This window comes from Vollenhovia emeryi, unplaced genomic scaffold (genome assembly GCF_000949405.1).
Source record: "Vollenhovia emeryi isolate VEMERY1.0 unplaced genomic scaffold, V.emery_V1.0 DF939164.1, whole genome shotgun sequence".
Taxonomy (NCBI): Eukaryota; Metazoa; Arthropoda; class Insecta; order Hymenoptera; family Formicidae; genus Vollenhovia; species Vollenhovia emeryi.
In genome coordinates, this window is record NW_011967202.1 from 979,968 (window position 1) to 994,770 (window position 14,803).

A 14,803-nucleotide genomic window follows, 5' to 3' on the forward strand; every position below is an offset into this window, starting at 1 on the left:
TTGTTCGTCACTGTAATATAATAATGATGTCGTAGCATAATAGGACACCAATGGATTGGCTCTCGAGGAAATTAGCCAAACCAAGAATTTCGGCCCGAAAATTTATCGCTTCGTCGGCCGGCAAAGTCAGCCGACACTTGTTGGGGCCGCGGGGAAACCCGTTTATATCGCCGGTTACGCAATTGTCCACGAGAATCGTCGGCGTAAACGCGCCTTAAGAATGTCCCCGCCGGGCAGCATTATTGCACTTTACAAGCGCCCGCCGCTTCTTCTTTTCGTGCCCTCTCTGTCTACGTTATTCCACCTCTCTCTCTCTCTCTCTCTCTCCTCTTCCCTCCTCTAGCTCGTTGTTCTCCCTTCGTCGGCAGGGGGTGAGGGGTAAGTCCCGCACGAGAGAACCCCGCTGAGGCGAGTTACGTTATATTCTGCGGCCCGCAGCCTCATATCGTATTATTGTCATGTTCCCTCGACACGAGGGGAGCGCGAGCAAGGGGAGAAGAGAGAGAGAGAGAGAGAGAGAGGGGGAGGGGGAGAGAGAGAGAGAGAGAGAAAGTCAGCTAGAACGGTGGCACGAACAGTGGACGAAGGGAGCGGGGAAACGACACACAGAAGATCTCCTAATACCACTCGATTTATAGTCGCTGGTGTTGGTGCTCGCCCGGGTGCACGTATATGCTGAAACCGCTCGCTCGTGCGAGATAAATCGAAATACATCCACGGGATCTCGCATACGCTGTTATTTCCCGGTAGCTCTCCGCTCGCCGGCACCCTACGCCGAGCGAAGGCAAGGGAGAGATGCTGCACACGCACCTCACTTGTCGCCGTTGTAATGGAGCAATCTTTCCGCCACAGTTCGCTTTCCACTCGACGGCGCGTCGCGGTAAATAGCGTGCACGGCATCTGAGATGCATTCGTTTCGCGACACGCCGCGGTTTTCCATCGTGCCCGATGGCTCGAGTCGTAAAGATACCCCGACGCCGAGGCAGTCTTGAAATAAATATAATATTCGGATGAAGGCGAGAGCCTTTTAAATAAATAAGATGAGAACACAACACACACGCAACGCTGTCTAACCCCCCTCCCCTATATCCAAGATCGCGCAATAATTGTTTAACAAATTCGAGGGAATTAAGATAGATTGTCTTGGGGAAAAATGTTAACTAAGCGGTATTATGTGCCGGTGTGAATCACGACGTGACGCCGCGACGACGAGATTTCTCTATGTTTGTTGGCGATAAACGCCTCGAGCTGTTTGCGGATTGTCCATTTCCGATTACGTCGGTGGCTTAATATCGCGAGTCGGCTGATAATTATGTTTCCCGGCAATACTCGTTCGCGATAATTTCACCTGTCAGGCACCCGGCGTCGATCCTTCGGCCTTACACCGCGCGTTGCGACGTGTAACGCCTAATTGGCTAATTATCTCCCCGCCGTGGCTTCTCTGTCCGAGGCGAAGAGGTTAATTATCGTGACAAGAGATCGAGGCGTCGATTATGCGCGCGGAACCGGATAAATGAATTAGCACTTTGGCTGCGATGCCGCGAATTATGGCTCGTTCGAGCCCGCCGCAAAGACGCGCGATCCTTGAGATCCCGGATCGACGTTAATCGTTACTTGATCGTCGAGGATGCAATTTGCGGGCCCGTCGGAATCTCCCTTTGTCGCGTTATTAAGAAACGATTAATCGAAAGTCTCTGTCCCTGAGGCTCTTTATCAGCCTTAACTAAAACACTCGGTTGGCAATAAGCTGCGAGACCAACTGCACGCAGAGATAGCGACTAATGCAAAAAAGTACAACAGTTGGCAGCTTCACCGCCAATTACTATCAGCGTATTTCACTTAAGACACGCACGTAATCTTTGAAATCTAATGATCGCAACATTAACTACAGCAATTTCAGGCTTTCGAGCTGCAGAATTAACTACACAAACAGTGAGTGTAGTTAATGTGGAAAATCATCACGGCCACTGCTAATTACTATTACACATTTTGATTAATTCGCGCACATAATGCGTTAAACCTAATGACTGCGACATAAACTATAACAATTTCATGCTCCTAAGCTACGGAACCGACTACAAACTGTGATTGCGGGCTAATATAGAAAATAATCGTGGCCACTAACTAATTACTATTGGATATTTCAATTAACTCGCGTATGCAACCTTCTAAATATAATATGCTAATCGCGATATTAACTACCGTAATTTCAAGCTTCTAATCCACGAAACCAGACGCGAGCTATGACCGTCAGCCGTGGCTAACATGAGAAAGTTATCAGCGTAATTACCAATTACTGCACATATCAATGTTATCAGCTAAACATTTTGTCATTAATTACACGCACGAAAGTGCCATTAATTGTATTCGCAGAGAAAACTACTGTGAAATATCGCGCGTACGGCATGTTAAGCATTTTTAATTAGTTCATTTTACTAGCACGTAAGAATCTGTCGCGCAAATAATACTACGGTCGCGTTTGTGCGACGGAGACTGTCGTAAACCATACAGCACAAACCTTGCAGTTACGTTGCAGCAACATTACAGCAACGTTGCAATATTGTAGCAATGTTATTGCAATGTAACTGCAAGTTTTGTGCTGTACGGGAACTTATATATCACTGCCACCGATGCCACGGTCGCACAAGGTGCACCGTGATCAATTTGCCCCGTTGTCCTTATTTCTGTACACATCGGCACGTTATATCCAGCGGGTTTTCACTCGGACGCGACGTAATTACGTTTGACGATCTAAACGTCTGGCGTGTGCTCACCTGCAACGAAAATGCGCCAATCATACGCTAATCGCGCGGCAATTTTCTCGAAAATACATCATCTGAGTAGCGAGCTGGCGTTATTTCTCGTCATTTTCACGTCAAAATGACGGGATTTCGACGTCGGAGTGACGATAAGTAACGTTATACCTGCTCGCCGTGTGCTCCAACATTCACTGAAACTCTATAGGTTACGTTACGCTCGATAGATTTTCCGGACTGACAGTAATATCGGAGCACAGGGTTGGAAAGAATCGGGGGCTCGATTCTTCAATTCATTCGATAGAGAAACGTATGCACGCAAATTCCGCTCTGGCAAAAGTTGAGAGTCGATCTTGGTTAAAAGCCATGCGATTAGCCACTTGCAACTTTCCTTTAAGAGCAGAATATTCGCGTACGTTTCTTCTTGGAGCGAATTTCAAGAATCGAGCCCCTGGTGTGTCCACGGTATCGAAATCTGTGCTCACCGAAACAGGTACGTGATCCCAGGGCACGGCGCAGCATCGCGACGCGTCGGTCGTTGAAGTCGGCGAAGCGGCGTCGGTCGTCGAAGTCGGCGAAGCGGCGTCGATCGCGAAGACCGGCGACAATCCGTGCATCTCGGCGGTCGCCCGTCGCCGCGGTGGAAGCCCTCGGTGAACTTTTGCACGCGGTACGCACTGTTAACGGGAGAAATCCGCGATCAATCGCGGAACCGTCGCGCTCGCTACTTTCCCAGTCGACGCTACCGAACTGTCATGGCGGCCGAGGCCGCGCGACGTTTCGATATTGCAATACGATTAATTCGGCCTCGCGACGGGAATCCGACGCTCCTCGCGCGCACGTCGGCGGGTTACGACGGTGCGCTTCATGTTCGCCGCGGAAATTTCGACGGACTGTCGTGGGAAAGACGCGAAAAGAAGCGGAGCGTTTTCGCGCGAATTCCCCAATTGCGGCGCGATTTGAGCCAATCACACGCGCCGCATCACGTGATACGACGTGACCGGTAATGTAAGGCTTGTTTTCTGTTCCTACACTAGTGAACTAGTGCAATAAATTGGAGTAAGACAAGCATATTTTTTCTCATTCTAGCTTACTGCACTAGTTCACCAGTGCAGGAACAGAAAACAAACTCGTAGACTCGCGTGAACCAAATGTGGCTAGATTCAGACTGGAGACGCGATGAGCGATGAACGACAAGCGATTATCCAATGAGTGTGCAGGTTATATGGGAAAACAGTTTTCCTATAAAGACTGTGCGCCCATTGGACAATCGCTCATCGCGTCCAGTTTGAATCCAGGGGCCAGGGTCGATTGGTTAAAGCCACGCGAATAGCCAATCAACTTGCAACTTTTCTGTGAGAGAGCAGAATTTTCGCATACGTTTCTCCTTCGAATAAATTCAAGAATCGAGCCCCAGCCTGTGGCGTGATATTCGCATGAAATGACGAGACAGATATGGCGCAAAGTGGAGTTAGGGCCTGACAATGAGCAGAATGGCTGTCTTGTATTCTTAAGTCACGAGACAGTTATTGTGCGTTACTTTAAGACAAAGATTTAAAACGTAAAACATGGTCCTAAGGGTACAAAAGAGCCATTCTGCTCAGGCCCTTAATGTATTACGATTGCTTCAAAGTTTTCTCGTGGCATGTGCTAGTCTCCCTGTTTTTCAATTAATATTATCTTATGATTTTTTTTACAAGAAAATATTAGCTTTCCTCCAGTTTGATCTTTCTTCCTTATTTGAAATGGACTTCTTTCCCGAGATATAAAAATTAAATTATGAAATACTTAACTCCTCCCCCCTCCCTCTCTCTCTCTCTCTCTCTCTCTCTCTCTGTCTCGTAGTACTTTTGTATATATTAACGGAAAGAATAAGGACTCTCGATAGTTAAAACATCGAGATCAATAAGTGCAACACGGTTGTTCTCTCGTTAACACACAACCGTGTCGTACCTCTCATTTCCTTATTAATCTCAATTTTTGTACATTTCTAATCTATTCATAAGATCAGCAAGACACACTTTCTGTATAACTGTGTCTTCGTAAATTCGTTCGTAAATTATTCATTAAACACGAGTGTGTTTCGGAGTTGGGAAGAGTTTGGAAAAAATTTCAATAACCGAATATGAAACGATTCGTTACATAAAGCAAATCGTTGTTTGCTTAATTATTTGATGCTTAAAAAACACATTTCAGGAGGATTATGTGGACGATGACGAGAATGCAAATATACCTGATCGACACAAATCTGAATTCATCTGAATTGAGGTTAGGTTTAATACAAAGATTTTTATATCAAAACGATTAAGATAATATCGCCCGTAGCTGGGACTTTTCTTACTGAACATCACACGATTGACTTTATTTTAGAGCTAACGTCTCGTAAAGAGGTCAGATCAGGATAGATACGCGAATGCCGGTACACAGTGAGTTTCTTATCTAAATGATTATCATATATGTATTTTTTATATATGTAGAGGAACATCCTGTGATTTCTTCACGGTGAGAATTAAAAATTAACACCGTGAAAGAAATAAGATGGAATAAAACTTAAGTGAAAGCTGAATTGAAAGAGCTTTATATTTCACAAGAGCAAGAACTTTACCTGCTGTAATTTAATCTCATTTCTTTACTTTTATGCTCACTTCTAAATAATGAATTCGATAATTTCATCGTTTACGACGTATTTGATATAACGATTGATACCCTCATGTTTTAATTTGATTTTCTGGCAAACTTATTCATTTCTAGAGTGCTTGATGAAATACACATGCACAAAAATACTTTCAGCATTTCAACTATGCTGCAAGATATGGAAATGACCCCCAGGCACGATCAAGGCGAGATGTAGACTGACGGCAGAGAGCGATCCGTAAACGCTTAAGACTGTCTTATTGTTAGTCGTAGACGTAGGGCAAGGCAGAGAAAAACGTAAGTCGTGAAAGGCTATTGTATACGACTTACGTTTTTCTCTGCCCTGCTTACGTCTACGACTAAGGCCGGTATTCATAATCGGATCTCATGTTCAAGACCGTCTCGAATTTATCTAAAGATGCTGTACGGAACATTTAATCGGCTGCGGAGTATCTAAAGTTGATCTTGAGACAGTCTTGAATATAAGATCTGACTGTGAATACTGGCCTAAGACAGTCTTAGGCTAATATTACAATTTGTCGTGCGACAAATTTTTCAAGCATGTTGACTGGCTGCAATAGAAAAATTTCTAGATAACATTTCTAGAGCCAATCAGCACACTTAAAAATTTTGTCGTACGACAAATGTAATAGCCTTAAAGCCTAAGCTACAATGTGCTTCCTGCATCTAGAAACATTCTATTTTATATGAACAAATCAAAACGCTTAAAACATTTGTCGACGTTGTACGATTGTACAATGTATAATATAATATACAATTTATCAACTTGCACACATTTTGTTAAACGTATTCATTGATTACAAAATAGAATGTTTCTAGACGCAGAGAGACCATTGTAGATTAGGCTACAGCGTTTACAGTTCGTTCTCTGCCATCAGCCGCAGGAGCGGCTGCGAACTATATATTCATATGTCGAGACGTGATAGCGATGTATTTCCTCGCGGTGGTTTGAGAAGAAAGAGATGACTCGATAGACAATTAACACGAAACAAAGCTCAGCGAGTTTCGTTAATTTTAATTAACGTGAAAATGTTCGATTGGTGTCTTCTTTTGCTGAAATGCCGGTGAGTTATTGAATTTGGAATACTGAAACGTTGCAACATTTCTCTTGTTAACAGGCAGTTAACAGGAATATTAACATAACAGTATTAATGAGAAAGATTGTAGAAAAAATTCCAGGCTAATTTTCGCGATACTTTTTCTGGAGCTCGATCATGAATCTTTTCCTCTAGCGTCAACTCGTAAAAAGTGAAAAATTTCATTGAAGAATTCAACGCTAGTCAACGAAATTTTTTACTTTTAACCGTACTACCAGCGCCATCTTCCCGAACATCTCCAAAGCTGCTCTCCACATTTCTCTCATTTCTGTTGATATCGTAAAGAAAATCTTCTATACATTCGTTTTAAAGAGAAAACATTATTACAATGCCATTCTAAATAATCTTTTTATCGTGTTTATAGTATAAATACGACAATAAAATTTCCCGTATTTCCCAAAATAAACCGATAGACGGCCAGTTGATAATCTAACGCGACGCTGGAATCGTAACTTCACAGCTAAAAGATACATTTTTTAAGCTGCGCGTTTACATTTTTTACATTTTTAATCTCTCCTTTTCTCCCCGATATGTCTGTTTCATCTAAAGTGCGAAAGGTGCAACGAGGTGCAGATACGAGGAGCACATTCGACAATCAAATCAGCAATCGTGCGGCCCCCAAATATTCATTCGCGTCATTCGCCGCAGACGTCTACGTCGGCGAGTCGCGTCGGCATTTGCAATTTTCCATTTACATTTACAGATGCAAGCATCGGGGCCGCCTTAGCGGCGCGTCCAATTTGCTCCTCCGCCGCGATTTCGACCAGCGTATTCGAGATCCGGCGACTGTGGGCAGATGGCGTTGGCGGTGTAATGGCCTTTTCCTGTTCACGCTTGCACGAGCGAAGACGTGAACGTAAGTCTCAGGATACGAACAAACCATTGCGCCGGGATCATTTCGTGGCGAGGCAGCGCGAGGCGGCGTCGTCGAACGATCGAGGACGGGCGGCAATTCGCGGGTGATCGTGCAGGTGCGGAGAAGCGCGCGGAGGGTCGCGCGAGAGAAACACGCCGGGACAGCGGTACATGTGACCGCGTGGCCACACGTGTTTTGCGCCCAGTTTCAGACCCATCGGGCAACTCTTCGTAGTGAGTTCTTGCGCGTTCGCCTCGCGCACGGCCCATCTACCTTGGTCGCGGTACCGCGTCGCTTCGCACCGTCGCTTCGCACCGTCGCTTCGCACCGTCGCTTTCTTTCCCTCCTCGTCGCTCGCGTTTTGCCGTGCACCACCAAACAAACCGGCCCCTCCCGATAATATAAATATTTTCCTCCGACCGCGTTAACGAATTCGTCTGAACGTAGCGTGCCATTTTCTTAATTTATCAATAATCGTAAATTATTCATCGGTGCGTCCTGGTTTTAGACTCGTAGCTGGCTGAGAGCTGTTGCGTTTCTGTTATATTGTACTTTTCTTTTTCTTTTTTTAACGGGTTGGCGTGGAAAGTACTGGTCTAGTCGTGGTGTGAAGATAAGTCGTGTCACAGAGATTACTTAAAAGTTGACGCTCGGATCGGCATAGATGTGTTCCGAGATACCAGGATGTCGAGAGAACCGTTTCGTAGTTGACCAGTGCGTTGCGTTTCATGCTTCAAGTGCGAGTAATAACTTCTGATCTTTCTTCAACAGATAAACAATGGATGACAAGGAGACTTTCGACGATATGGTGGTGGCAACCACCAATACGTTGCCGGTGGCGATGCCGGCTGAGCTGCCAGAGATCAAATTGTTCGGACGTTGGAATTGCGACGACGTACAGGTGAACGATATGTCTCTGCAGGACTACATCGCGGTCAAGGAGAAAAACGCCAAGTACCTTCCACACTCGGCGGGGCGCTACGCGGCGAAGCGCTTCAGGAAAGCTCAATGCCCCATTGTGGAGCGTCTTACAAATTCGCTCATGATGCACGGCAGAAATAATGGAAAGAAGTTGATGGCCGTGCGAATCGTTAAACACGCCTTCGAAATCATTCACCTTCTCACCGGCGAGAATCCTCTGCAGGTGAGATAAGTCAAGCCTATCACACAATGCCAGGCAACAGGCAATAGGAACAGGGAATAGAATTTTTGACGCGTTGGATTCGTCGAAAATTTTCTTCCAACCAATCCAACGCGTCAGAAATTCTATTCCCTGTTCCTGTTGCCTGTTGCCTGACATTGTGTGATAGGCTTCAAGCTTGCTTCGCACTTTGGGTTTTTGTATAAATAATCATGCATTGAGGCATCTTAAAGAAGTGACTGTTATCAGTAAACTAAAATGTCGACACTACGTCGTTTTGCACAAGTTAATTTTTATTATGCTTTTGCGTGGACGCTGTTACGCTCGCTTGACTCGAATGTCCGTGCTTCAGGTTCTCGTCACAGCCATCATCAACTCCGGCCCGAGGGAGGACTCGACGCGCATTGGGCGCGCCGGTACGGTGAGGCGACAGGCCGTGGACGTGTCCCCGTTACGTCGCGTCAATCAAGCCATCTGGTTGCTGTGCACGGGCGCGCGGGAGGCCGCGTTCCGCAACATTAAGACCATCGGCGAGTGCTTAGCCGACGAGCTCATCAACGCCGCTAAGGGCTCGTCGAATTCGTACGCGATCAAGAAGAAGGACGAATTGGAGCGCGTCGCCAAATCTAACCGATAAACATTACTTTCTAAATGCGGAAAAAATAAATAAACATTCTATCTTTAAATCGTCTCCTATATTATTTCTCTCCACTGTTTCTCTCTCTCGGCGTAGGATCTTGTATGTTTTAATATTGAGGTGGCGTACATTTATTCTAATTGTTGTAATACTTGTGTCGTTAATGTTTATTTAAATTTTGAAAGGCTCGAAAACAACGTCAATTTCTAGAGCTGTAAATTGTTATTACAACAGTTTTACAATAGACTTGTTTCCTGTTGCTACACTGGTGAACTAGTGCAATAAATTAGAGTGGGACAAGTATATGTTTTCGCATTCTAGCTTACTGCACTAGTTGACCAGTGCAGGAAGAGAAAACAAACCCAATATTGGCACGTTCCGAAACTCATCGAGAGGGCATCATGGCTTCCGCCTGTGAGAGGTATACATATGACTGTATGAAGATTTGAGGTTAGAAAACTGATGGAGTAAAGAGAGATCTCCAACATAGCGAGTGTTAGGTAATACGAGCCTGACCATGGCAGGTGTACTCAAAAAGGTAATTTATGCGCGAATAAACACGCCTGATTAGGATATTTTCCGTCGCATTTCGTATCTATGGCACATTAGTCGATTCTAGTGCAGACAAAATAAGTTCCCTGCCGCAGGGACTCAGAAGTCGCTCGATTGTATCAACTCGCGTTTTCCTTGCAGTCTACGAATTTAAAAGGATTGGCCGTTTGCAAGAATCCGCACTTGGAGCTGACTCCGCTCTACCAAAGAATCCTGAGAGTGATAAGCAAGTTGCCGGAGGATTACACCTACCGGAAAGAAACGGAGGAGCTTGTCAAAAATAGATTGAAAATCGTGCAAAAGGTGAAAATCATTGCTCGTTGAAGCAGCGACTATTACCCTACGTAATAATGCTCTGTTTTGCCGTTTCTGATCGAGTGTCATGTTTTACAGAACGAAAGCGTGCAAGCTATAGAAGACAAGATAGGTTGCGGACAGGTGGAGGAGCTGATAATACAGGCGAGGAACGAGATATCGCTGGCGGAGAAGATGTTAGTCTGGAAGCCGTGGGAGAAACTGTTGCAGGAAGCACCGTCCAACCAGTGGGCGTGGCCGCCGCACAAATAATCTTAATTCGTTAAAATATTTGTACATAGCACGCAACCGATATCGATGCTGGTAGATCGCGCATTGTGCCCACGCAATGTTATGCGACGTGTGTTGTTATTTAATAAATGTCTCCCGTAACTCTAATCTTAACTTTGTAGCAGACCTAAGAAATCAAAGGCCCGGTCTACAACGAGTTGTTAGCAGGGTTGGGAAAGTTACTTTATTAAAGTATCCAGTTACAGTTACAAGTTACCAATTCTGAAAAGTAGCGAATCGTTACTTTGCAGTTACTTTCTTGCAGTAAAAATAAAAATATAAAATCTGCGTTTGAATTATAACGTGTCGATAAGAGCGTTTATGTGCAAATGCAAGGCCTAATACAATCTGCAGAGGTTTGAAAAGTATATAAAGTAACTATTAAATTAGTTACTAGTTATCGAAGAAAAATGTGACCGAGTTAAGTTACAGTTTCAGATGGAGAGAAACTAACGAAGTTAAGTCAGAATTACCAAAAAAAGTAACTGTAACTACGTTACAAGTAACGAGTTACTTCCCAACCCTGGTTGTTAGTCGTAAGCCAGAAGTCAGAACGAAATGTCGGCCCTTTTTCTTCCATCCAGAAAGGAAAAGGATCGACATATAGTTCCCAGTTCTGACTAACTTATTGTAGACCGGACCTTACAGTTGCGGATTTCAGGGCAATACAAATGGATAAGTTTCTGAAGTGTTCTTTTGAATCATGACAGGCACACACTCCAATGAAAATAGAATATTTCATATTCGTTTTAAACTCGGGCAATGTCTTGTTTGTTTCTTTTATGCTGCATATTATGAAATTTCGCGGCACGACGGTAAATGTTCATTGATCAAAATGTGTCCTTTGATTCTGGAATTGGTTTTAAGCATGCAAAAGCGCTCGTTTTCGTACATTTGGTTATTATAAATGTTCGACCGCGGTTCGTCATTATTTTCTCGACAGAATTATTCGAGCCAAAGAGAAGATCAAGAGGTGTGCTAGCAATCCAGTTAGTTCTACATTATCGATATTAACGAAATATCGAGTATCGTCAATTGTAATTTAGAAATAGTTTGCTAGATGGTGCCATCATGCAATTTTAACGTGTCTCGTGAAGCTTGCGATCGCTCGACGGCGCGAGGTGGCGCGATCATAGCGTCGTTTTACGCGTAAACACGCGATTTTCCGGTAAGTAGAAAGAGAAGGCAAAAAGCAAACACATCTTGTGCGCTTTATCGCGGACAATCCTTTGCCTCGAGAAACGCGCGGATGAGAAAAATTATAGATTAAGCACGAACTTTACGGATTTACGCAAATTGCACATGAATCTCTATAGAAACGTTAAAGCCAACAGTAGTTTTAAGTTTACCGCAAATAAAAGTTTAAAGTGTTCAAATTTACATTTTATATTTCTTATTTTTTCGAAAGTGAAATTTTATGGTTTTCTAAGGTATATTTTCCCAAGGGTAGAAAAGCAATATGGGAAATAGCAGTGGCGAAATAACATTAATTAATTAATTAAAATAATTGCGACGTTCAAACACAACAGAGGGATTTACCTTATACGGGAGGTCAATTCTGTATCTTACACTACTAGTGAAAATGCTAAAAGTGAGTAGCTTTGTCTCTTTCAAACTTTCCTCTCACTACAGTGTCTCGTACAACACAAAAGCTTGCAGCAACATTGCATATTGCAGTGTAATGGTACATAGATATTGCAGAGACATTATTTTACAATATTACTTTAGTAATGTTGTAGCAATATTATTATATTTTAAAATATTGATACAATTACGTTTGTAACATGTATAATATGTTGTTTCCTCATCTCACTTTTACAGTTTACTAGAAATGACAAAACGCGCGCTTCGCGCGCGCAGTTTGTAGTCGAGCATTGTATATTTTTTATGAATTTATATACATGCAAAGCAGTAATTGTATGCGCAACGTCAATTTAAAATAAAAAGTAATTTATCACTCACTGATACGATTCGCAGCAGCAGAGTTGTACACACATTGTTAACGTATATATTATATGTAAAACTGTAAAAATACAAATATATGATTATTATAGACTAATTATGTAAAATCGAAATTATTGTATTAAATATACTTTAGATTTAATATTTTTAAAATAGATATTTATTAAAATAATGATATAGAATACTGAAAAAGTCTTTCTTTTAAATATAAACTCGCAAAATTGTATACGTATAATTTTGTCTCTAACACTTATTCGAATCCTCGTTCGAATCATTTGAATAAATCAAATAAAAACACAGAACAGATGCTTTACTTCGTACAAGTAACAGATAACATAAAAATGTAAGACACTTACCTCACCCTTTCTCCGCTGTTGCCCGATGCCTCCTCGGCCTCCTCCTCCTCTCAGATTTCCTTGTTGCACTTACACTCACTCGTGAAAATCATCGATAGCGCGAAATTTCCGGCACTCCCGTACGCGATGTGAAATACCGCGAACACACGAAATATTATTAACTTTTGCGTTATCGGTTTCCAAGACTTTCTGTCATACAAATTACTCAAACTAACAACTTGCATTTTTGATTCGGAAGAATAGGATAATGGATAAATCACTTTCGAATTGGCTATAAAACACAACGCGCAAAGAAATAATGTAACGACGTGCAATAAGCGAATTTCTTTACTTCCCGCCCGTTCGAGTTGCGAAGAACGACAGAGCGAAGTCGTACAAATTTCTCTTTTTTCCCGAAAATGGAACAGATTACACGAAATAATTATTTGAGGAACGTTACTTGTTACTAATAAAGATGTGCAAATCGATAGCGTATTATCCCTGCATTCATCTCGATCGAGTCTTACATCGTACGTCGCCGCGCCGAGAGAAAAACAACAAAAAAAGTTGAGAATTCGTTGGCCCGCTTAATCGTCGTACGATACCGCGCCGAGTGAAAAACAACAAAAAAAACGTTGAGAATTCGTTAGCCTGCCTACGCAATGGAAAATTCCGTACTTAATATTTTATTGTATATTACTTTGTTCCGTGACTGTTGCTACGTTTTGCGTATTATTCCGCGGACTTATTGGTATTGATTAAATTAGATTAATTCTGTTCAATCGAGAAAATGTTTCGGAACAAAAATCATTGGTAAAGCCAACGGCACACGGTACTATTTTTCCTACTGGATTGCATACAACAGCCAATCAGGATGCAGAGTTTTCGATCGGGTGACTCAAAGCTGAATCCTGATTGGCTCTCGTAAGTAATCCAGTAGGAAAAATAGTATCGCGTGTCGTTGACTTAAAATACAGAATTGACCCACAGACGCCGAGTCATCGGCGTTTCTGGAACTTCCGGATCCGACGACATTGGCAATCCGTTATTTTATTGCGCGCCGGTCACATCGACATCTCTCGCGCGCTCCTCGTTCCTTTTATTCTCACGTATCTCCCGGCCCTAATAATCGCGAAACCAGCCGAGCGTGCCCTCGGTACCCGCGGTGGTCCGTCCGAATCGTTCGTTCGGATCGATCGTGATTGGGCTTTGCACGCGGCTAAGTGCGCCGACGAAAAAACGTGACGCCGAGCGCGGGGGGAGGGGGAGGGGGCCCGAGGCACCGTAATTTCCTGATCGTCCACCGAAACCTGACACGGGCGGTCTCTCCCTTCTTTTCTCCCTTTTCCCGTCTGCAAAGCGCACCGCGCTCCCGATTATTACGAAATATAAAACACACGTTGTTCGATACCGGCCTTAATAACCATTTAGCTGCACGAGCAGCCCTTCGAAAATGGCCGTAAACAAGTTAATAACGTTTATCATTTTCGTCGCACCGCGAACGATTTCCCGAGCGAGCGTCGAGTCGCGAAAGCGAGAGCGTTAAGATGACGATCGCTCGACGTCCGCGCGCTGTAGAATTGCCGCTATCTTCTTCTTATTCTTATTATAGGCACTCGGCTCATAAACAACTGAGCCGACACGGCCACGGCGAACCTTTAGTCCTCCACAGTAAACCCACGTCGAACCAATATTCTAAATAGTTAGACAATGCAATGGCCCGGTAACCGGTCCACGCGCGAGATGATGCAATCCCGCAAGATCAAAAATTAATCTTCCGTCGGAAGACGTGTGAACCGCCCAACGGCCCAGACGGGACTAGAATTGCCGCTATGATTTTTCAGAGATGCTAGATTTGACCGGGAATTGCTGGACTTGAGCAAGGAAACGTGCGCTTATTTGTAATTGGGATCGACAAGCGGAGTCTTGAGGCCTGCGTCCACGCTTTCTTTTCAAAGTTACTGTTTACGAAATTTGGATCAGTCCATTACACGGTCTGCACGGGGTTTTCCCAAGTTAGCGATTGCGTTTAAGACCGTAATGATTTTCCAAAGACTACGTAGATTTGGTTAACACTTGTAGCCGTGTAAAAGTACACGATGCGCAAAACCGAAAACGATATCAGGCAAAGGGGTTTTTCTAATTGTAATATCGTGCCATTTCGGAAACGCATTACGAATGGACTAGTCCATTTCGGAAGCGCATTACGAATGGACTAATCCATTTC

General features: G+C 43.6%; 2 protein-coding genes across 4 annotated transcripts; both read left to right on the plus strand.

Annotated features, from left to right (window-relative positions):
- Positions 1-7,276: 7,276 nt before the first annotated feature.
- Positions 7,277-9,191, plus strand: LOC105564483 (40S ribosomal protein S5). 3 transcript variants are annotated; one of them, XM_012016876.1, is made up of 3 exons: positions 7,277-7,364; positions 8,136-8,508; positions 8,858-9,191. In XM_012016876.1, the coding sequence occupies exons 2-3, from the start codon at positions 8,143-8,145 to the stop codon at positions 9,140-9,142; spliced, it is 651 nt and encodes a 216-aa protein (XP_011872266.1). In that variant the 5' UTR covers positions 7,277-7,364; positions 8,136-8,142; the 3' UTR covers positions 9,143-9,191. The 3 variants fall into 3 exon arrangements, with proteins under 3 accessions (XP_011872266.1, XP_011872267.1, XP_011872268.1); XM_012016877.1 differs by lacking the exon at positions 7,277-7,364 and adding an exon at positions 7,373-7,479; XM_012016878.1 differs by lacking the exon at positions 7,277-7,364 and adding an exon at positions 7,537-7,597.
- A 342-nt stretch (positions 9,192-9,533) lies between these two features.
- On the plus strand, positions 9,534-10,387 carry LOC105564484 (NADH dehydrogenase [ubiquinone] 1 alpha subcomplex subunit 5). Its single transcript, XM_012016879.1, has 3 exons — positions 9,534-9,680; positions 9,836-9,997; positions 10,088-10,387. The coding sequence occupies exons 1-3, from the start codon at positions 9,660-9,662 to the stop codon at positions 10,259-10,261; spliced, it is 357 nt and encodes a 118-aa protein (XP_011872269.1). The 5' UTR covers positions 9,534-9,659; the 3' UTR covers positions 10,262-10,387.
- Positions 10,388-14,803: the final 4,416 nt, after the last annotated feature.

What these genes read in the sequence shown, in the direction of transcription:
- LOC105564484 (XM_012016879.1), top strand. Translation starts at nt 9,660, where the DNA reads ATGGCAGGTGTACTCAAAAAG. An exon ending in TGGCAGGTGTACTCAAAAAG is followed by an intron (nt 9,681 to 9,835) that starts GTAATTTATGCG and finishes TTTTCCTTGCAG; the next exon opens with TCTACGAATTTAAAAGGATT. An exon ending in GATTGAAAATCGTGCAAAAG is followed by an intron (nt 9,998 to 10,087) that starts GTGAAAATCATT and finishes CATGTTTTACAG; the next exon opens with AACGAAAGCGTGCAAGCTAT.
- LOC105564483 (XM_012016876.1), top strand. Translation starts at nt 8,143, where the DNA reads ATGGATGACAAGGAGACTTTCGACGATATGGTGGTGGCAACCACCAAT. An exon ending in CCGGCGAGAATCCTCTGCAG is followed by an intron (nt 8,509 to 8,857) that starts GTGAGATAAGTC and finishes TCCGTGCTTCAG; the next exon opens with GTTCTCGTCACAGCCATCAT.